The 23,556-nt window shown below is 42.8% G+C and overlaps 1 protein-coding gene across 1 annotated transcript in view; it reads left to right on the top strand.

Moving 5' to 3' along the window:
- The first annotated feature begins 4,214 nt into the window (after positions 1–4,214).
- LOC114111402 (allergen Bos d 2-like) overlaps positions 4,215–23,556 on the top strand; it is a 74,144-nt gene continuing 54,802 nt past the window's right edge. The window contains exon 1 of the mRNA XM_042241951.2: positions 4,215–4,329. Within this exon, the coding sequence (XP_042097885.1) occupies positions 4,249–4,329 (81 nt within the window). The 5' untranslated portion in view covers positions 4,215–4,248. The remainder of the gene's footprint in view (positions 4,330–23,556) is intronic.

Here is a 23,556-nt window from a genome sequence, read left to right as displayed (position 1 = left end):
TGCTACGTTGTGTCTGACTATTACGGCTCCATAGACTACAGCATGCAAGGTTCCTCTAGCCTCCACTATCTTCCAGAGATTGCTCAAACTCATGTACGTTGAGGCACTGATGCTATCTATCCATCTTAATTGATTAAGGTCAAGGAAAATCCCAGAGACAGAATTCTATGATATAGACAACATGGACAGAAGAGTTAGGCTTGGGAGTAATTCTGAGTCTCACTTCACTATACAAACGTAAGGAACTTGTTTTAAGTCATACCTGGAGGGTCTAGTGGTTTTCCCTGTTTCTTCCATTTAAGTCTGAATTTTGCAATAAGGAATTCATGATCTGAGCTCCCGGTCTTGTTTTTGCTGATTTTACAGAACTTCTCCATCTTTGGCTGCAAAGAATATAATCAATCTGATTTTCGAATTGACCATCTGGTGATGCCCATGCGTAGACTCTTCTCTTGCGTTGTCGGAAGAAGGTGTTTGCTATGACCTGTGTGTTCTCTTGGCAAAACTCTGTTAGCTTTTGCCCTGCTTGATTTTGATCTCCAAGGCCAAATTCGCCTGTTACTCCAGGTTATTTCTTGACTTCCAACTTTTGCATTCCAGTCCCCTATAATGAAAAGGACATCTTTTTAGGGTGTTAGTTCTAGAAGGTCTTGTAGGTCTTCATAAAAATGTTTAACTTCAGCTTCGTCAGCATTACTTGGATGACTTCAGCATTAGACTTGGATGACTGTGACATTGAATAGTTTGCCTTGGAAAAGAACAGAGATCATTCTGTTGTTTTGAGATTGCATCCAAGTACTGCATTTCAGATTCTTTTGTTGACTCCGAGTGCTACTCCACTTCTAAGTGACTCTTGCCTATGGTAGTAGATATAATGGTCATCTGAAATGAAATTACCAATTCTGGTCCATTTCAGTTCACTGATTCTTAATGATGATATTCACTCTTGCCATCTTCTGTTTGATCACTTCCAATTTGCCTTGATTCCTGGACCTAACATTTCAGTTTCATATGCAATATTGTTCTTTACAGGTTTGGACTTTACTTCCATCACCAGTCATATCCACAACTGGGCGCTTTTTTGCTTTGACTCCATCTCTTCGTTCTTTCTGGAGTTATATCTACGCACTTCTCCAGTAGAATATTGGGCACCCGCCAACATGGGGAGCTCATCTTTCATTGTCTTATATTTTTGCCTTTTCATACCATTCATGGGCTTCTTAAGGCAAGAACACTGAAGGGGTTTGCCATTCCCTTCTCCAGTGGATCACACACTGTCAGAACTCTCCATCATGCCCGTCCATCTTGGGTGGTCCTACATGGCATGGCTCATAGTTTCATTGAGTTAGACAAGGCTATGGTCCATGTGATCACTTTGATTAGTTTCGTTAGGCAAAGGAGAAAAGGAAAGATATACCCACTTGAATGCAGAGACTCAAAGAATAGCAAGAAGAGAAAAGAAAGCCTTCCTCAGTGATCAATGCAAAGAAATAGAGGAAAACAATAGAAGGGGAAAGACTAGAGATGTTTTCAAGAAAATTAAAGATACCAAGGGAACATTTCATGCAAATATGGGCACAATAAAGGACAGAAATGGTATGGACCTAACAGAAGCAGAAGATGTTAAGAAGAGCTGGCAAGAATACACAGAACTACACACAAAAAGATGTTCAAGACCCAGATAATCATGATGGTGTGATCACTCATCTAGAGCCAGACTTTCTGGAATGCAAATTCAACTAGGCCCAAGGAAGCATTATTATAAACAAAGCTAGTGAACGTGATGGTATTCCGGTTGAGCTATTTAAAATCCTAAAAGAGGATGCTGTAAAAGTGATGCACTCAATATGCCAGCAAATTTGGAAAAGTCAGCAGTGGACACAGGCATGTAAAAGGTCAGTTTTCATTCCAATCCTAAAGAAAGGCAATGCCAAAGAATGTTCAAACTACTGTACAATTGCACTCATCTCACACGCTAGCAAAGTAATGCTCAAAATTCTCCAAGCTAGGCTTCAAGAGTATGTGAACTGTGAACTCCCAGATGCTCAAGCCTGGATTTAAAAATGGCAGAGGAACCAAAGATCAAATTGCCAACATCCACTGGATCATCACAAAAGCAAGAGAGTTCCAGAAAAACATCTACTTCTGCTTTATTGACTATGCCAAAGCCTTTGATTGTATGGGTCACAACAAACTGAGGAAAATTCTTCAAGACATGGGAATACCAGACCACCTGACCTGCCTCTTGAGAAATCTGTATGTAGGTCAGGAAGCAACAGTTAGCACTGGACATGGAACAACACACTGGCTCCCAATTGGGAAAGGATGTGTCAAGGTTGTATATTGTCACCCTGCTTATCTAAATTATATGCAGAGTACATCATGAGAAATGCTGGGGTGGATGAAGCAAAAGCTGGAATCAAGATTGCCAGAAGAAATATCAATAACCTCAGATATGCAGATGACACCACCCTTATGGCAGAAAGTGAAGAGGAACTAAAGAGGCTCTTGATGAAAGTGAAAGAGGAGAGTGAAAATGTTGGCTTAAAAGTTAACATTCAGAAAACTAAGATCATGGCAAATCTGTCCCTTCACTTCATGAGAAATAGACAGGGAAGCAATGGAAACAGTGAGAGACTTTATTTTTGGAGTGCTCCAAAATCAGTGCAGATGATGACTCAGCAATGAAATTAAAAGATGCTCACTGCTTGGAAGAGAAGCTATGACCAACCTAGACAGCATATTCAAAAGCAGAGACATTACTTTGCCAACAAGTCCCATCCAATCAAGGCTAGGGCTTTTCCAGTAGTCATGAATGGATGTGAGAGTTGGACTGTAAAGAATACAGAGCACCGAAGAACTGATGTTTTTGAACTGTGGTGTTGGAGAAGACTCTTGAGAGTCCCTTGGACTGCAAGGAGATCCAACCAATCCATCCTAAAGGACATCAGTCCTGAATATTCATTGGAAAGACTGATGCTGAAGCTGAAACTCCAATCCTTTGGCCACCTGATGGGAAGAACTGACTTATTGGAAAAGACCCTGATGCTGGGAAAGATTGAAGGCAGGAGGAGAGAGGGACAACAGAGGATGAGATGTTTGGATGGCATCACCAAATCAGTGAACATGAGTTTGAGTAAACTACGGGAGTAGGTGATGGACAGGGAGGCCTGGCGTGCTGCAGTCCATGGGGTCACAAAGAGTCAGACAAGACTGAACTACTGAACTGAACTGAACTTATAGAGATAAGTTGCTAGAGAAATTAGAAATCCATATGCACCCCCCCCCAAAAAAAAAAAAAGAACTCCATCCCATTCATTACTCCATGTTTTACAACTAACACAGAGAAACTCACATACCTATATGTAAGACCAAAAGCAAGACAGACTCTGGCAGTAAAACACAAGTGGATACTCTGTGAGCAAAGATTAGGTGGTTACTGATTAGAATACACACCAAGAAGGATCCTTCAGTGGGAACAGTAACCAGGCCTCTATCCAAATATTTAACTAGAGGTTAGAAGTGTGGGAATGGGTGCAGGGGTAATGTAACAGGAGGGGAATAAGAGGTACAAACTACTATATATAAAATAAACAGTGTACAAAGATATATGGTACAGCATAGGGAATAAAGCCTATATTTTATAGCTATAAATGGAGTACATAAAAATTACAATCACCATATGGTACATCTCTAACTTATATAATTTGGTACATCAACTATATATCAATTTCAAAACAAAAAAATACAGACTTCTTTGAGGGATGCCCTGACAACGAATTCCTGGTAAAGAAGCCACATATTAATCTTTTAAACCAGATTATACTGTCTTTAGTTTTAGGGTATAAGTTTAAACTGGCCTTTCAGTGCTAAATAAATAACACAAGAGTTGGGGCTATGAGTCTTGGACTGTTTGTCCCAGATATTAAAGAATATAAGTATCAGCGTCTTTGAAATACCTCGTATGTTCTTTAATTTCTCATTTAATGTAAAGGGAATTGTCCACATCAATGCTTCCCTTAAAATTTATCTGTTTATAAAAACCACAGGTTATAAAATAAGCTCACCTGCCAACAAGGATATCAGAAGATGATGTCTATGTAACTAAGATCTTGTGATTAACCATAGTTTGTTTATTATGTATTCTGCCAAGAGATCCATCCTATAAGAAGAGGGATGAATTCACAACCTCTCCAACACCTGGGGCGCCCTCAGCTTCTGTAGAAGAAGGACCACAAGAGTCACAAGATGAAGGCTGGGTTCCTGACTCTTCTCCTTGGTCTGGTTTGTGCTGCCCAGGAAGCTCCAGCTGAGCTAGACCCCTCACAGGTACCCAAATTTAGCTGATCTGGGAGAACGTCTTTGTTGGTCTCTGAGTGTGTGTGTGTGTTTGTGTGTGAGAGAGAGAGAAAGAGAGAGAGAGAGAGATAGCCCCAAATTTAGCTGATCTGGGAGAACGTCTTTGTTGGTCTGTGAATGTGTGTGTGTGTGTGTGTGTGTGTGTGTGTGTGTGTGAGAGAGAGAGAGAGAGAGAGAGAGAGAGAGAGAGAGAGAGAGAAAGAGAGAGAGAGAGAGAGAGAGAGAGAGAGAGAGCCTTGTTTATATGTATGACCAGATTGTATAGACGTGCCATGGTCCACCTATCTACATGAGAATAATAAAACCCTGTATCTTTCTGCTCTTTGTATTCCTCCCCCCCCCCCAATTACTTGTCTCTACGTGAAAAAATAAAAGAAAAAAGCCTACCATGCTATATTTTAGAGATCAATGAGCTGACATGGTCTTTAATGTTGCTCTTTTAGCTATTTTAAGAAACTCAAACTCTATGCTTTCTGCTTGAATATGAATGATTATTTCATTTCATGTTATTCTGCAAGGCAGGGGGTAGAATCCTACTTTGCTTAATAAGATTGAATTTTTTTTCTCTTCTGAGGTAAATGCAGAGGCAATGATTGGGTTGGGTATTGGTGAGAATCCAGTGAAAAGACTGAGTGATATTTATGGAGACCTTCTATCTTAGATTACAGGAGACTGACGCAGCATTCTTACAGCTGCAGATAACAAGGAGAAGATTGAGGAAGAAGGCCCCCTGAGGACATACGTCCGTCGGCTTGAATGTATTGATAGCTGTTCCTCACTATCCATTAAATTTTATGCCAAGTAAGCAAAATCTGCCTAAACTGAAAAGAATGAGACTGCTGACTTCTGACATGGGGTCCGGTCGACAATGTGCGGTGAATGGTGTGAGTCATGGTTGTGAAGATAAGTTTGTGAACTCTATCGATGGGAGGGTGCCCTCAAGCTCTGGGGAACAGATGATGACAAAGGAACCTCTTGTCTGTTTGCTTCTCAGGTTTCCCAAGCAATGCACATTCCTCAATATAGTTGCAGAGAGAGAAGGGGATGTTTATCAAGTAGGATGTGAGTATTCGAGCTCTGCCAATGTGTGTGTCTTTCCAACTATGACAGTTGCTCAGCTGTGTCCGACTATTTCTGACCCCATGGACTCTAGCCCACCAGGCTCCTCTGTCCATGGGATGCTGCAGGCAGAACACTAGAATGGGTTGTCATTTCCTCCTCCAGGGCATCTTCCTGACCCAGGGATTGAGCTCAAGTCTCCTGCATCTCCAGCAATGGCAAGCACATTCTTTATTGCTGAGCCACCTGAGAAACCCCTTATTTAACTGTCAAGATCAAATTTTCTTTAGCTAAAGAAATTCTTTAAACATGAAGAGTTCTCTTTTAGCATGTTGAAGAAGTAGAACCTGATTCACTTAAATCTCACAGATAAGTATGAGAATAGTTAAAATTACAGCAAAAACTTTCACACTAAGTTTTACCTAATTTGAAACCAAAACGGGCACTGGCACAGACCTCTATCTCTATAATTTCAATACTAGAAAGAAACCTCAAATACCAATATTGTAATGTTAAATAATGAAAAATACCTATTTGATTTTCATGGGGAAAATGTACAATGGAACATTCTAATCTTGGTCAGAGGCATTTTTTTGTTTTTCATCTGTGGATATTGGACACAGGACCTAATTAGGAAACATTTCAGAGTATATATCTCTAACATTTGGCAATACTTTCATTTATACCTCCCTGATTACCTCTATACCAGAAGGTCACTTTGTTTTATCTGTTAAGTTTTATTTTCACATGATTTCCTTAAATTCACAGGATATCTTTGTAATCATGACTGTACTTGTGAATTTGGTCAAAAAAATCCTGAAACTCTCACAGTCAGCTCTGGCGAACTCATATGAGATGACTGAGGTCCAACTCCTACTATAGTTGCGATAAGCAAAACTTTGCTATTGTTCACAGACTGTTTGGTCTAGAAGACTGGAAGTCATTACTGTCTTAAGATGAGGGGTGTGTGGAGAAAGCCTTCCAAGCTCACTAACTGTTCCGGCAGGTTCTAACCACAGACCACAGGAAATGCCAGGGAGATGGTGGCATCTCACGAGCAGAGTGAGGACTGATGATAAACGTGAAGAATGTGACATGTCCAAATGTAAAGACGTTAATCACACTGAGATTTGATTTTTTTTTCCCTGTCACAGATATGGGTTCAAACTCTTTCAAACTGATTCTTGTGTCAGAGAACTCATTAGCAGTCTACGGTGAAAACTTTGATGGTGTGAAAGTTACAAAAGTAACTCAACTCCTTGGTACGTTACTGAAGCTTACTCTGAGCAAATTAACAGTGCTCATATTACCATCATTTCGTTTAACGACAGGGGTGCATGGACACCTTATATTTTATTACGCACACTAGAGCAGACATGAATTCACACGGGAGAATTCAGACTTCATGTGCCATGATCCAGGGCTGAAGAAAGGTGGTCTGGTAGAAAACTGAAAAGATGCATCCACTGGGGATTCTACTGGATGACATTTTAAAAAACAATAGATACACTTACCCAGGAGGTGCAATGAAATATTCCAGGATGCCCCATGCGTTTCTTTCTTTTTTTTTTTTTTGTGTAGGATATTTTATTTTATTTTTTTTTTAGTTTTTTATTTTTTAAATTTTAAAATCTTTAATTCTTACATGCATTCCCAAACATGAACCCCCCTCCCACCTCCCTGCCCATAACATCTTTCTGGGTCATCCCCATGCACCAGCCCCAAGCATGCTGCATCCTGCGTCAGACATAGACTGGCGATTCAATTCACATGATAGTATACATGTTAGAATGTCATTCTCCCAAATCATTTCTTGATAAATATCACATATTGGAGTTGCCGGGTTTGGACACCAAAGTAAACCAAGGTTGGAACTTGGAGTTCAGACACTCGCAGGTCCTGGCCATGACTGATTCCTCTTGAATACAAATGCTTTCTCTCTCTCTCTCTCTCTTTTTTTTTTTTTTTTTTTTGCCACAATCATTAAAATAATACCTAAAATCTAAACTCAAACCTCTGCAAATCAACCCTGGATCATATAGAATGCTTCAGAAGCAGCGTGCTCAGTCATGTCAATCTTTCTGACAATCGGCCAACCAAAAGGTGCATTTTACATGACCCTTTATCCCTTCTGATATTATATCCAAATTGTGGGTGGGTGAGACTTGTGTCTCTTTTCTGAGGGTGACAGAGCCTGAGTTTTTCTCTGTCTCACATGTGCGATGAGATTAGTGTGCTTGGTGAAAACTCCAAAAAATGTATCCCCCATTCATTTCAACATTGTTGTTCAGTCATACGTCGTGTCTGACTCATTGCGGCTCCATGGACCGCAGCACACAAAGCTCCTCTGACCTCCACTGTCTCCCAGAGTTTGCTCAAAATTTGTCGATTGAATCAGTGATGGTCTCTACACATCTTAATAGGTTAAGGTCCAGGAAAACCCAGAGATGGAATTCTAGGATGCAGACAATGTAGACAGGAGGAGTTAGACTTGGGAGGATATCTGAGTCTCAGGACCCACCATGACCTTTTCCAATGGACCATTCCAGCGTGCATCTGACTTAGAGATGCATAGGCTCACTGGCGAATGGTCTGTAGTTCACTCAGTAGTTGTAAGAACTGGAATATGATAAAATGTTCACTATGTGGACTCTATCCCCTGGACACATCTGAAGACCTGATGTGAACACTCAGGCACCTCTGTAGAAACTGTCCTCATGAGCAGGGTTTAGGTGATGGAAGAGGGCAATGGTGATGATGAGACCGATTGGACCCTCGGATTGGGTGACACTCTATAAGCTGCCAAGGATTCTAACACACACCTCTTCTGCCCTCTTTGTTATTAAACCCAGCCAAAGGAGATGGCACCACTGAAGAAGAAACTCAGCAGTATGAGGAACTGAACAAAGAAAGGGGGATTCCACCAGAACATGTAAAAGACCTCACTCAAACAGGTAAAGCCAAGAGGACAACAGGGAATCCGAAATGAAACCATATCACGAGGATACTCGATTCAAATTTCCTAAACCATATCATGAGGACACTCGATTCAAATTTCCTATTCGCACAGTCATCTTTTACAAAGGCTGTTATGAAAGAATCCTTTGAAACAGAGGCATGCCACTGATTATTTTTCCTCCTATTCATTCTCTTTTGCAGACGACTGTCCTCAATAAGATCTGACAGCCTCTTCTGGGTGAGTAGATTAATGACATACACAACACTGAGTTTTCTTTCTAAGGTAAAGACTTTTTTTCTGGGGCATCCCACTTTAACCATGGGATATATACACAAGGGACTATATTACTCAACTATGTAAAAGAATGAAATAATACCATTTGCAGTAACAAGGGCACATCTAGAGATTGTCATGCTAAGGGAAGTAAGAAAGAGAAAGGCAAGCTTGATATCACTTCCATGTGGAACCAAACAAAAAAATGGCACAAATGTATTATTTACGAAACAAAAAAACAGGCTCAGAGTCCAAAAACGCCTCATGGTTCCTAAAGAGAAAATGGGGAGAGGGATATACTAGGAGTTTGGGTTTAAGAGATATACACTCCTGGCTTGTATATACATGCATGTCTAACTGAGGGCTTCCTAATGGTTCAGTGATAAAGAATCCACCTGCCAATGCAGGAAATCTGGGTTTGATCCCTGGGTCGGGAAGATTTCCGGGAGTTGGAAATGGCAACCCACTCCAGTAGGCTTGCCTGGGAAATCCCATGGACAGAGGAGTCTGGCAGGCTAAAGTCCACAGGAACACAAAGGTGTGGGACAGGATTGGTGCCTAAACAACAACAGCAACAAAATGCATAAACCATCATGTCGCTATACACTTGAAACTAAGTCAACATTGCATATCAACTGCATTCCAATAACAATTAGTTTTAAAAAGGAAAAGGAAACACAAAGCTCTTTACCTTTCCACATGGTAAGGGCTGGGGATCCCGTTAAGTGTTAGGAATTAAATATCTAAACAATCGCGCTGGTCTAGACTGCACAGTGAGATGCTTCGGGGACCAAAGAGGAGATTGTGTGAAGCCCTGAGCTGTGAAATACGATGATCCCTGGTGAATACCAATGCGAGTGAATGACCTTACAGCCACAACACCTTCATGATGAAAAATAAGATTTATAGGACACGTAGGAGGAACAGGTTACACAGTATTCTCCTACACCAGGGAGCTGTAGATATGCAACTCAGCAACTCTCAACATACCAGCTGACCCACGACTGCTCACAAATAGTTTCATCAGGTGATAGGTAGTTCTAGGCAACCCCCTATGGGCATGCACACAGAGAGACTTCTGCAAAATGCGTCTTGTAGGGAAATTTCTCCAGTGCTTTCAACCACAAGTGCTTTTATTCTCTGTTTCATTCTCTGACCAATATCATGTTAATCCTAATCAGCTCAACTACGTTCTACATTTTTTTCTGTTTATAGAAGTGAATAAGGAAAGAATATGTGTTGCATCACAGCACTAATATGTCACAATCAGCCATATGAAGATAAAAGATATTTTCCTTGAAATCCTCATTTCTTCTCTCCCAGGAAGTCATGATCCTGGAAACATGGATTTCAGTATGAGTCTCCTCTGCCCTTGCTGATGTTACTGGATTCCTAAACTGATCAATAAATTGATTAATGCACAGATGTGTAGTGATCAAACGTGCATAACTGCAACCACACGAAACGTAAATTCAACTGTTCGGAAAATCTAGCAACAATAAAGCAGGGGAACTCTGTTTAGGACGCATGGTGTGAATCCTGCAAGGGTGCTGTTGAGAAGAGAATAAACCACAGGTGGTGGTTTTGTAGGGTTGTATAACGTGCCCACCAGAAGTCATGAGAGAGATGGGGTTGGTCAGTCAGATAACTTCGAGTAGAATGGAAGCTGTCCTAAGTAGCAGCTGAAATTCACTCAACTATGAGGTAAAGCAGTATTCATCTGCTGTGGGGTTGCAGGGGGTGTAACGATTTAGCAGAATGCAGTCTTCCATGGGCTTCCAGAGGTGCACTGGTTAAAAAAAAAAAAATACACCTAGAAAGGCAGGAGATGCAAGAGATTCAGGTTCGATCCCTGGGTTGAGAAGACACCCTGGAAGAGGAACTGGAAACCCAGTCAAGTCATCTTGCCTGAAGAATCCCATGAACAGAGGAATCTGGTGGGCTATACATTCCATGAGGTGGCAAAGAGTCAGACACGATTTATCAACTGAACACACAGACACATACAACCAAACTGAACAGTACTTACTCAAGAAAGAGCAGTCACGATCGAGACAAAGCACTGGGTCTCTGGTATCCAACTCAGGGCTATTGCCCAGCCCCAACCGCGGAAGCAGTGATCTTCCTGCTGATACAGGTGCTGGGTTATCTCCACTCTGCAGAAAAGTCCCTCGCAAGGGGTGTTTTAAGATAATAGTCATTGCTTGGTGCCCGCTGCTGCTGCTGCTGCTGCTGCTAAGTTGCTTCAGTCGTGTCCAACTCTGCATGACCCCATAGATGGCAGCCCACCAGGTTCCCTGTCCCTGGGATTCTCCAGGCAAGAACACTGCAGTAGGTTGCCATTTCCTTCTCCAAAGGGTGAAAGTGAAAGTGAAAGTGACGTCACTCAGTTGTGTCTGACTCCTAGCGACCCCATGGGCTGCAGCCTACCAGCCTCCTCCATCCATGGGATTCTCCAGGCAACAGTACTGGAGTGGACCTACCTGATGGGAAAAAAGGAGCATTGTGGGTGCCCAGAACGGTCATGCCGCTGGAGCAGTCGAGAGATCAGGAAAGTGGTTAAGGGAGATGGGAGAGATGAAGCAATCCTAGAACACTCTGGAGGTCTTGATAGACTCCTGGGGATGTGGAAGGCTGTGTGCACCTGAAATTCAACAGGAGTGACAGGAAAGAGAGAACAGAACACTGGTCACCCAGGGCTCACTGGGAGCTACACACACTTTGTCTGTTCCATGCATATGAAGGTCTCCAAAGGCAAGACATTTGAGCCTGGTCACTTGAATTGTGTTGTAAGAGAATGGAGCAAGAGTGCTGGAGGACTAAGCTATTTTCCCCTTCATGGATCACTGACTTGTGTGGTGAAGGGGCTTGCATAATTCAGTGAAGCTATGAGCCATTTCGTGTAGCGCCAGCCATACACACGAATAGTGGAGAGTCTGACAGAACGAGATCCGCTGGAGGACCGAGTGGCAAAGCACTCCAGTATTCTCGCCATGAGAACCCCACGAGCTGTGTGAAACAGCTAACAGATATGCCACTGCAAGCTGAGACAACACCCCCTGCAGTATTGCAACATGTCCAACATGCTACTGGGGAAGAAAGGAATGGAGGTGACCTGGGTTCACTCCCTGGGTCAGTACGATCTTCTGGAGAAGGAAATGGCAACGCACTAAAGTATTCCTGCCTGGAAAATTCCATGGGCAGAGGAGCCTGGAAGGCTACACACCATGCAGTCAGAGGTGGACATGATTGAGCAATGTTATTTTAATCTGAAAAGGAAGTGGTATGCAGAATGTATTAAAAGCCTACAAACTTCATTAAAAAAAAATAAATAATTCACTCAGTAATGAACCAAGGACTTGGAGAGACACCAAAGGAAACAGACAAATGGCAATCCCACCTCTTCATTCATTCAGGAAATGGAAATTACAAGTGTAACTGGATAGCATCACACACTTATTATAATGTCCGAAATGAAGATGACTGCCCATACAGAGTCCTGGCAAGGATGGGGTAATGGAAATTCTCATCTCCTGTTGGCAGGACTCAAAAATCAGAAGGCAGTGAGATCCAGCAGTTCCACCCCCAAGCAGGTACCTAGGAGATAAGACAGCTCAGATTCATACAAAGATTTGTGTGTGAACATGTATCTACAAACATCTGAATGGATGGAAATGGGATATATCCTGAAGATAATATGCAGGGGAAATGGGAACAGAGTCTACAAAATATGAAGATATTTATTTAAACAAATATGCTAAGTGAAACCTGTGAGAAACACACAGAGGTTCAATTTTTGAAAAATTTTAAAGAATACCAATAATCTGTCATGCTAGAAAACTGAGCGGTAGGTTCCCAAGTCTAGGTTGTGGAGGCAGCTGCGAAAGGGACAGGAGGCAGAGTCACCGAGAAGCTAAAGGATATCGTTTTGAACTTACATGTAGTTTCAGGAGCTGTATATAAGGCAGAAATCTCATATGCTAGTTATAGCCTCAAGGCCAAATGAAATTGTGGAGAGGAATTTGGGAGGGATCTTTGAGTAGGGGAGAAGATGAGAATGTGCTCTTGTTCAAAACATTTCAGTAAATCTAAAATATATATAAATATAAAGAAGCCACGGTGGTGGTAATGATGCTTTAGTCACTAAACATGTCCCAACTCTTGAGACCACATGGACTGTAGCCATGGAATACTACGCAACCATGAAACGGTGAAATTTTGCCATTTGCAGCAACATGGATGGACTTCCAGGATATGACGCTAAGTAAAATAAGTCAGATGGACAAGGACAAACACATTATTATATAGTGTGTTGGTTGCTCAGTCGTGTCCTACTCTTTGCGACCCCATGGACTGTAGACCACCAGGCTCCTCTCTCAACGGGATTCTCCAGGCAAGAATGCTGGAGTGGGTTGCCATTTCCTTCTCCAATTATATCACTCAATGTGGAATTTAAAAGACAAAACAAACTATTGTATATAACAAAATATGGGAGACTCATACACACAGGGAAAAGACAATGGAGACCCACTCCAGTACTCTTGCCTGGAAAATCCCATGGGCGGAGGAGCCTGGTGGGCTGCAGTCCGTGGGGTCACAGAGAGTCGGACATGACTGAACGACTTCACTTTCACTGCTCACTTTCATGCGTCTGAGAAGGAAATGGCAACTCACTCCAGTGTTCCTGCCTGGAGAATCCCAGGGACGGAGGAGCCTGGTGGGCTGGCATCTATGGGATCGCTCAGAGTCAGACACTACTGAAGCGCCTTAGCAGCAGCAGTGTAGATACAGAGCACAAATCAGTGGAGACCAATGGGTGGGGGGAAGTGGTGAGGATAACATATGAGGAGCAGAGTAAGAGGTATAAACTAATTTGAATAAAATAAATAATGTAAAAAGATATATTGAACAAAGTGGAGAATAAGACAATATTTTTATACTATTAATGGAGTATACAAAATTGTGAATTATTATATGGAACACCTGTAACAACAACAACAACAACAAAAACCAATACACATCAACTATACTTATTTCCTCCACTGAGGAATGCCCTTACAACTGATTCCTGATAGAGAAGCCACATATGTATCTTCTTAAACCAGACAGGACCATCCTTTGTTTTAGAAAAGAAGCTTAACAGACCTCTTCAATGTTAAACAACACAGGACTCGGGGCTATGTGTCTTGGACTGTCTGTCCCATTTGGAAACTGAGGATATAAAAAGAATACAAATATCACTGTCCTTGAAATACCTCGTATGCCCTGTGATTCCTCACTTAGTCTGAAGGACAAATGTCGAGATCCACTGTAGATTCTCTTCGAATTAACCTCATAATAATAAGAACAGACTGCCAGAAAAGCTCGCCTGCCAACCAGGATAAAAGAGAAAGAGTTGCAAATAACCAAGGTTGTGTGATTAACCACTGTTTGATCCATATGTATTCTGCCAAGAGACCCATCCCATAAAAAGTGGGACCAACTCAAACATCTCTTCACTACTTTTTATGTCAAGCAAGCACAATCTGCCTAAACTGAAAATGGCAAGACTGCTGGCTTAAAGCTCAACATTCAGATCATGGCATCCGGTCCCATCACTTCATGGGAAATAGATGGGGAAACAGTGGAAACAGTGTCAGACTTTATTTTGGGGGGCTCCAAAATCACTGCAGATGGTGACTGCAGCCATGAAATAAAAAGACACTTACTCCTTGGAAGAAAAGTTATGACCAACCTAGATAGTATATTCAAAAGCAGAGATATTACTTTGCCGACTAAGGTCCGTCTAGTCAAGGCTATGGTTTTCCAGAGGTCATGTATGGATGTGAGAGTTGGACTGTGAAGAAGGCTGAGCACCGAAGAATTGATGCTTTTGAACTGTGGTGTTGGAGAAGACTCTTGAGAATCCCTTGGACTGCAAGGAGATCCAACCAGTCCATTCTGAAGGAGATCAGCCCTGGGTGTTCTTTTGGAAGGAATGATGCTAAAGCTGAAACTCCAGTACTTTGGACACCTCATGAGAAGAGTTGACTCATTGGAAAAGACTCTGATGCTGGGAGGGATTTGGGAGCAGGAGGAGAAGGGGACGACAGAGGATGAGATGGCTGGATAGCATCACTGGCTCGATGGACGTGAGTCTGAGTGAACTCAGGGAGTTGGTGATGAACAGGGAGGCCTGGCGTGCTGCAATTCATGGGGTCGCAGAGTCAGATACAACTGAGCGACTGAACTGAACTGAACTGAACTGAAGCACAATCTGCCTAAACTGAAAATGGCAAGACTGCTGTCTACCTAGATGGGGTCCTGCTATCGATGTGCAGTGAAAGATGTGAGTCATGGCTGCGAAGTTGAGTGTGTAAACACTATTGACACAAAGGTGTCCTAAAGTCCTGGAGATCAGACGGGGAAGGAATGGTGAGGAAGGAAGGTCTTCCTTTTTCAGGTGTTGCGAGACATGCATGCCACTCCATGTAGTTGCAAAGAGAGACGGGGATGTTTATGTCGTGGGATGTGCATATTCTAGAGTTTCTGACGCGTGCATCTTCTCAAGTGTGTTGGTTGCTCTGTCTTGTCTGACTCTTTGCGGCCCCGTGGACTGCAGCCCACCAGGATTCTCTGTCCATGGGATATCATCCCAGGCAAGAAGACTGGAGTGCGTTGCCATTTCCTCCTCCAGGGCATCTTCAACAACAAGGAATCGAACCCACATGTACCGCACTGGCAGGCAGATTCTCTGCAACATTGACCCACCCAATTATTTATCTGACCCACATGATTGAGAAAATTTGCTTTAACTAAAGAAATGCTATAACAAAAAGTTACTTACATATGTATTTAAGACGTAGAATCTTTAAAATCTAACAGAAAATTATGAAAAGAGGTAAAATGACCAAAAAATTCTGCTAAATTTTTGCGTAACTTGAAAGCAAAGGAACACTGTTTCAGACTTCTATCTATAGTTTAAAATACTGGAAATAATTCTCAAATTCAATACTTAATAGTGAAATCACTTAATATTAAGTGATCAAATGTCTACATATTTGATTTTCATGGGGAAAAAATGTACAACAGAGCATTCTAATATTCGCCTGAAGCATCTTTTATAATTTGCACTGGGGACATGCAGCGACAGGAACTAAGAACCGGTTTGAGTACATATGTGCAACATTTGGTAATATCCTCATTTCTACCTCTTTATTACCTCTTGTACTAGTAAATGACTTTGGTTTTTCTATAAAATTTTATTTTAATATGGCTTATTTATAGAATTACTTTCTTTTTTTTACTTATGACCATGCTTGCAAATCTGGTCACACCATTCCTAAAAATTTTAACAGTCAGCTCTTGTGAGCTGGTATGAGATGGTTGAGCTCCACCTCCTCCTATAGCTGCAATAAGCAATGTTTCTCTCATTCACACACTGTTCAGTCTGGAAGACTGGAAGTCAGAAGAAGGGTGTGCAGAAAAAGCTTTCCTAGTTCACTAGCTGTCTTAACTCATTCTAGCAACCACAGCCTCTAGAAATGTCAGTGTAACAGAGTTCACCATGGGAAGGAAGACTGAAGATAGCATGTGAAGAATAGGAAAAGTCCAACTGAAGAGGAAAGAAGTCAATAATACTTAGGTTTCAATTTTTTTTTTTTTTTTTTTGTCACAGACATGGGTAAAAAAATTTTTTCCGAGCTGATTCCTGTGTCAGAGAACACGTTGGTACTCTATGCTGAAAACTTTGATGGAGTTTTTGACCACAAAAATGACTTATGCCCTCGGTATGTACTGTAGCTTATTCTATGCAAACTGCTGCTGCTACTACCAAGTCACTTCAGTCGTGTCCAACTCTGTGTGACCCCATAGACAGCAGCCCACCAGGCACCCCCGTCCCCGGGATTCTCCAGGCAAGAACACTGGAGTGGGTTGCCATTTCCTTCTCCAATGCATGAAAGTGAAAAGTGAAAGGGAATTCGCTCAGTCATGTCTGACTCTTCGCGACCCCATGGACCACAGCCTACCAGGCTCCTCTGCTGAAGGGATTTTCCAGGCAAGAGTACTGGAGTGGGGTGCCATCGCCTTCTGTGCTATGCAAACTAGTCATATTCATATTATCCATATTTTCATACTAAAGACAGAAGTGCGTATACATCTTGTATTAAAGACACCACGGCAGGTGTGTGTTCACACAGAGAATTCAGAATTCACGTGACATAATCAGGACTGCGGAAAGGTTGTCTACTAGAAAAATGAACAAATCTATCCACTGGGGGTTTAATCAGATGGCTTTTAAAACATTAGATACACTTATCATGGAGAGGCAATGAAATATTCCAAGATGGCCCATAGGATTCTTGCCAAATATCACATATTGGCGTTGCTGGGTTCTGACACCAAAATGAACCAAGGTTTAAATTTCAGTTTAACAGACTCACAGGTCCTGTCCTTGACTGCATTTATCTACACCACATGAAATTGAAGTCGCTCAGTCATGTCCAACTCTTTGCAACCCCAGGCTCCTCCGTCCATGGGATTTTCCAGGCGAGAGTACTGGAGTGGGTTGCCATTTCCTTCTCCAGGGGATCTTCCTGACTCAGGGATCGAGCCTGGGTCTCCCACATTGTAGGCAGACACGTTACCGTCTGAGCCACCAGGGAAGCCATCTACACTGCATCCACTCTATTTTTTGTCAAAATCACTTAAAGGATGCCTGACACCTGAACCCAATGCTCTGAAAATAACCCCTTGTTCCCACTGATCCTTCAGAGGCATATAGCAAGGTATGTCAATCAGTGTGCATCCAGCCCACCCCACGGGCTCTCTGACAGGTAGCTTTACCTTGCTGCTATTACTATCCACACTGGCAGAAGGTGGTGGCTATGTCTGCTCTCTGAGAATGAAAAAGCATGTATTTTTCCGTTGGTAGCATGCATGATGAGATTAATGCGCCAGGTGAAAAGTCCAAATCGTTTTCTCCGCCATCTCTTGAATATCGTTGTTCAGTCACTAAGTCCTGCCTGGCTCACTGCGACTCCATGGACTCCAGCACACCAGGCTCCTCTGTCCTCCACTGTCTCCTGGAGTTTGCTCAAAGCATGTCCAGTGACTCAGTAATGTTATCTAACCATCTCATTTGCCCAAGGTTCATGAAAACCACAGGAAAGAATTACAGCTGCTAAAGAATCTGCCTGCAATGCAGGAGACCTCAGGGCAATTCCCGGGTTGTGTCCACCTGAAAAGCTAATGGAAGGGCAGGAAAGACGGAATAGAGCTCTGGTCACCCAGGGCTTACTGTAAGCTACAGGCACTTTGAATGCACCTTACTCCCATACGAAGCTCTCCAAGGATAAGATATTAGTGCCTGGCCACTTGAACTGTTCAAAGAACATGGAACATTAGTGCTTGACTACTAGCCTGTGCCGCCTGCATGGATCACTGCCTCGTGTGGCAAAGAATATAATCAATATCATTTCGTATTGACCACCTAGTGATGTCCTGTGTAGAGTCGCCTCTTGTGTTGTTGGAAGAGGGTGTTTGCTATGACCAGTGCATTCTCTTTGTTAAATTGTGTTAGCCTTAGCCCTCCTTCATTTTGTACTCTAAGGTCAAACTTGCCTATTACTCCTAGGACCTCTTGACTGCCTACTTTAGCATTCCAGTCCCCTATAAGGAAAAGGACATCTTTCTCAGTGTTAGTTCTAGACAGTCTTTTAGGGCATCGTAGAACTGTTCAAGTTCTTCCGCATTAGAGGTTGAGGCAGAGATTTAGATTACTGTGAGACTGAATGGTTTGCCTTTGAAACGAACAGAGATCATCCTGTCATGTTTGAGACTGCGCCCCAGTACTGCGTTTCAGACTCTTTTGTTGACTATGAGGGCTACTCCATATTGTCTAAGGTATTCTTGCCCACAATATTCTTGCCCCCAATAAATACTGTGAGCAGTATTCTTGCCCACAGTATTTAATTAATTAATATTAATTAATTGATAAAATTTAATTAATTAATTAATCTGAATTAAATTCACCTATTCTGGTCCATTTTAGTTCACTGATTCCTAAAATGTCAATGTCCACTCTTTTCATTTACTGTTTGGCCACTTGCATTTTACCTTGATGCTTGGATTTAACATTCCAGATTCTTATGCAATTTTATTCTTTACAGCATTGAATTTCACTTCCATTCCAGGCGCATCCGCACCTGGGTGCTGCCTTCTCTTTGGCTCTGTGTCTCCATTCTTTCTGGAGTTATTCCTCCACTCTTCCCCAGTAGCATACTGGGCACCTACCGACCTGGGAAGTTCATCGTTCACCGTCACATCTTTTTGCCTTTTCATACTGTTCATGGCAAGAATACCAGCGGGGTTTGCCATTCCCTTCTCCAGAGATGTGTGGCAAAGGCATATGCATAGCTCAGTAAGGCTATGAGCAGTTTCATATAGGGCCACCCAAGAAAGACGTGCCATAGCGGAGAGTTGTGACAGAATGTGAGCCACTGGAGGAGGGAGTGGCCAGCCACTTCAGGATGCTTGCCATGAGTTCGGCATGAACTGTATAAAAAAAGCACAAAGATATGACACTGAAAAATGAGCCGTCCCCTTACCATGTCAGAAGGTGTCCAATATTGCTACAGGGAAAGAGTGGAGGACACCTACTAATGACCCCAGAAAGAATGAAGCTGTGCTGACTTAACTGCAGGGAAAAAAAAAAAAAAAAAGCTGACCAGAGGCACTTTCCTAGGGGTCCAATGATTTGCAATCCATCTGCCAGTGCAGGCGATGTGGATTAAATTCCTGATCCTGGAAGATCCCACACGCTGGAGGAAACCAAGTCTATGTGCTGCATCAGATATGCTTGTGCTCCAGAGCCCCAGCAAGAGAACCATCACCAGAAGAAGCCCTCGAACCACAAATAGAGAAATGCAGAGCACGGCAACAAACCTATGCTGTGCGTTAAAAAAAAAAAAAAAAAAAAACTTAGCAAAGGTTATAAGAAGTGTGACCACGGAGACACACCACTAAAACAGCTTAGAAAATTCTCAGAGAAAGACCTGCAGTTAGAATAATGAAAGCAACTCCTGGAGTTCACTCAAACTCAAGTCCATTGAGACAGTGATGCTATCCAACCATCTCATCCTCTGTCATCCCCTTCTCCTCCTGCCTTCAATCTTTCCCAGCATCAGGGTCTTTTCTAGTGAGTCACTTCTTCACATCAGGTGGGCAGAGGACTGGAGTTTCAGCTTCAGCCTCAGTCCTTCCAATGAACGTTTAGGACTGATTTCCTGTAGGGTGGACAGGTTGGATCTCCAGCAGTCCAAAGGACACTCAAGAGTCTTCTCCATCACCATAGTTCAAAAGCATCAATTTTTCAACACTCAGCTTTCTTTATAATCCAACTCTCACATCCATACATGACTACTGGAAAAACCATAGCTTTGAGTAGCTGGACCTCTGTTGGCAAAGAAATCTCTCTGCTTTTTTAATATGCTGTCTAAGCTGGTCATAACTTTTCTTCAAAGGAGCAAGCGTCTTTTAATTTCATGGCTGCAGTCACCATCTGCAGTGATTTTGGAGCCCCAAAAAATAAAGTTTCTCACTATTTCCAATGTTTCCCTATCTATTTCCCATGAAGCAGTGGGACCAGATGCCATGATCTTAGTTTTCTGAACGTTGAGGTTTAAGCCAACTTTTTCACTCTCCTCTTTCACTTTCATCAAGAGGCTTTTTAGTTCTTCTTCACTTTCTGCCATAAGGGTGGTGTCATCTGCATATCTGAGGTTACTGATGTTTCTCTTGGCAGTTTTGATTCCAGCTTGTGCTTCTTCCAGCCCAGTGTTTCTCATGAAGTACTCTACATATAAGTTAAATGAGCAGGGTGACAATATACAGCCTTGACGGACTCCTTTCCCGGTTTGGAACCAACCAGTCTGTTGTTCCATGTCCAGTTCTAACTGTTGCTTCCTGACCTGCATACAGGTTTCTCAGGAGGCAGGTCAGGTGGTCTGGTATTCCCATCTCTTGAAGAATTTTCCACAATTTGTTGTGGCCAGTCCAGCGAAGTGCAGCCACCGCTCCTGACCTTGGACGTGGGATATCTCTTCATGGCTGCTCCAGCGAAGGGCAGGCTCCACTCCTGACCTTGGATGTAGGGTATCTCCTCTCGGCAGCTTGCTGCTCCAGTGCCACACAGACGCACGGAGAAAAGAACTCAGTAAAATGGTAGACACTGGAGCACTGTGAGGAGATATTCCATGCCCAAAGGCAAAGGAGAAGCCCCAGCAAGATGGTAGGAAGGGCAAATTAGCATTTAAAATCAAACTCTGTTCCTGCCAGAGACACTCAGGGGGCTCAAACAAACCTTGTGTGCACCAGGACCAGGGACGCCACAGAGTCTGAGACAGAACTGTGTTTGAGCATCTCCTGTGGAGGTATGGGTTGACAGTGGTCTGCTGCAGGGACAGGGGCTCTGGGTGTGGGTATGGCATAAGTCCTCTTGGAGGAGGTCACCATTAACCCCACTATAGAGCTGCCAGAACTCACACAGGACTGGGGAATAGACCCTTGGAGGGCACTTCAGAACCTTGTGCCCTAGGACCCAGGAGAAAGGAAGTGACCCCCAGTAGACTCGCCTGTGGGTGTCCAGGAATCTCTGGTGAAGGTGTGGGTTGGTGGTGGCCTGCTGCAGGGTTGGGGGCATGGACTGTGGCAGTACATGCCTGGGATATTTTCAGGGAGGTCACCGTTATCTTCATTATCTCCACCATAGTTTGGCCCCAAAGTAAATAGCAGGGAGGGAACACAGCTCAACCCATCAACAGAAAATTGGATTAAAGATTTACTGAGCATGGTCCTCCCATCAGAGCAAGACTCAGTTTCCCTGCTCAGTCATTCTCTCCCATTAGGAAGCTTCCATAAGCTTCTTCTCTTTCTCCATCAGAGGATAGACTGAAAACCCCAGTCACAGAAAACAAACCAATCTGATCACATGGACCACAGCCTTGTCTAACTGAATGAAACTGTGAGCCATGCCATGTGGGGCCACCCAGGATGGACGGGTCATGGGGGAGAGTTCTGACAAAATGGGGTCCACTGGAGAAGGCAATGGCAAACCACTTCAGTATTCTTGCCTTGAGAACCCCATGAACAGTATGAAAAGGCAAGAAGATAGGACACTGAAAGAGGAACTCCCCAGGTCGGTAGGTGCCCAATATGCTACTGGAGATCAGTGGAGAAATAAGTCCAGAAAGAATGAAGAGACGGAGCCAAAGCAAAAACAACACCCAGTGGTGGATGTGACTGGTGATGGAAGCAAGGTCCGATGCTGTAAAGAGCAATATTGCATAGGAACTTGGAATGTCAGGTCCATGAATCAAGGCAAACCGGCAATGATCAAACAGGAGATGGCAAGAGTGAGCATTGACATTTTAGGAATCAGTGAACTAAAATGTACTGGAATGGGTGAATTTAAATCAGATGACCATTATATCTACTACTGTGGGCAAGAATCCCTTAGAAGAAATGGAGTAGCCGTCATAGTCAATGAAAGAGTCCAAAATGCGGTACTTGGATGCAGTCTCAAAAACGACAGAATGATCTCTGTTCATTTCCAAGGCAAACCATTCAGTATCACGGTAATCCAAGGCTATGCTGCGAGCACCAATGCTGAAGAAGCTGAAGTGGAACAGTTTTAGGAAGACCTACAAGACCTTCTAGAACTAACACCCCCAAAAGATGTCCTTTTCATTATAGGGAACTGGAATGCAGAAGCAGGAAGACAAGAACAACCTGGAGTAAAAGGCAAATTGTCCTATGGTACAGAATGAAGCAGGGTAACAGAGTTCTGCCAAGAGAATGTGCTGGTCAGAGCAAACACCCTCTTCCAACAACACAAGAGAAGACTCTACACATGGACATCACCAGATGGCCAACACCAAAATCAGATTGATTATATTCTTTGCAGCCAAAGATGGAGAAGCTCTATACAGTCAGCAAAAACAAGACTGGGAGCTGACTGTGGCTCAGATCATGAACTCCTTGTTGCCAAATTCAGACGCAAATTAAAGAAAGTAGGAAAAATCACTAGACCATTCAGGTATGACCTAAATCGAATCCCTTATGATTATACAGTGAAAGTGAGAAACAGATTTAAGGGCCTACCTGATGAACTATGGACAGAGGTTCATGACATTGTACAAGAGACAGGGAGCAAGATCACCCCAAGAAAAAGAAATGCAAAAAAGCAAAACTGCTGTCTGAAGAGGCCTTACAAATAGCTATGAAAAGAAGAGGAGTCAAAAGCAGAGGAGAAAAGGAAAGATATACCCATTTGAATGCAGAGTTCCAAAGAATAGAAAGGAGAGATAAGAAAGGCTTCCTCAGAGATCAATGTAAAGACAGAGGAAAGCATTAGAATGGGAAAGACTAGAGATTTCTTTAAGAAAATTAGAGATACCAAGGGAATATTTCATGCCAAGATGGGCACAATAAGTGAAATAAATGGTATGGACCTAACAGAAATAGAAGATATTAAGAAGAGGTGGCGAGAATATACAGAAGAATGGTACAAAAAAGATCTTCACGACTCAGATACTCACAATGGTGTGATCACTCACCTAGAGCCAGACATCCTGGAATGTGAAGTCAAGTGGGCCTTAGGAAGCATCACTATGAACAAAGCTAGTGGAGGTGATGGAATTCCAGTTGAACCATTTCAAACCCTAAAAGATGATGCTGTGAAAGTGCTGCACTCAATACGCCAGCAAATTTGGAAAACCCTAAAAAATGATGCTGTGAAAGTAACTTTCTTATTATGAACATGAACATCATAGTGCTGGTGACATCATGGGAGCAAACTGCCCAAGTGAGTGTCATTTAGAGAGCGAATGCCCTTGGTTTCTTTCATCTAGTTTGCCTGATTCATG

This window comes from Ovis aries, chromosome X (assembly GCF_016772045.2).
Source record: "Ovis aries strain OAR_USU_Benz2616 breed Rambouillet chromosome X, ARS-UI_Ramb_v3.0, whole genome shotgun sequence".
Lineage (NCBI taxonomy): Eukaryota > Metazoa > Chordata > Mammalia > Artiodactyla > Bovidae > Ovis > Ovis aries.
Note: the sequence above shows the minus strand (reverse complement) of the source record. Positions and strands in the feature narration are given on the sequence as shown.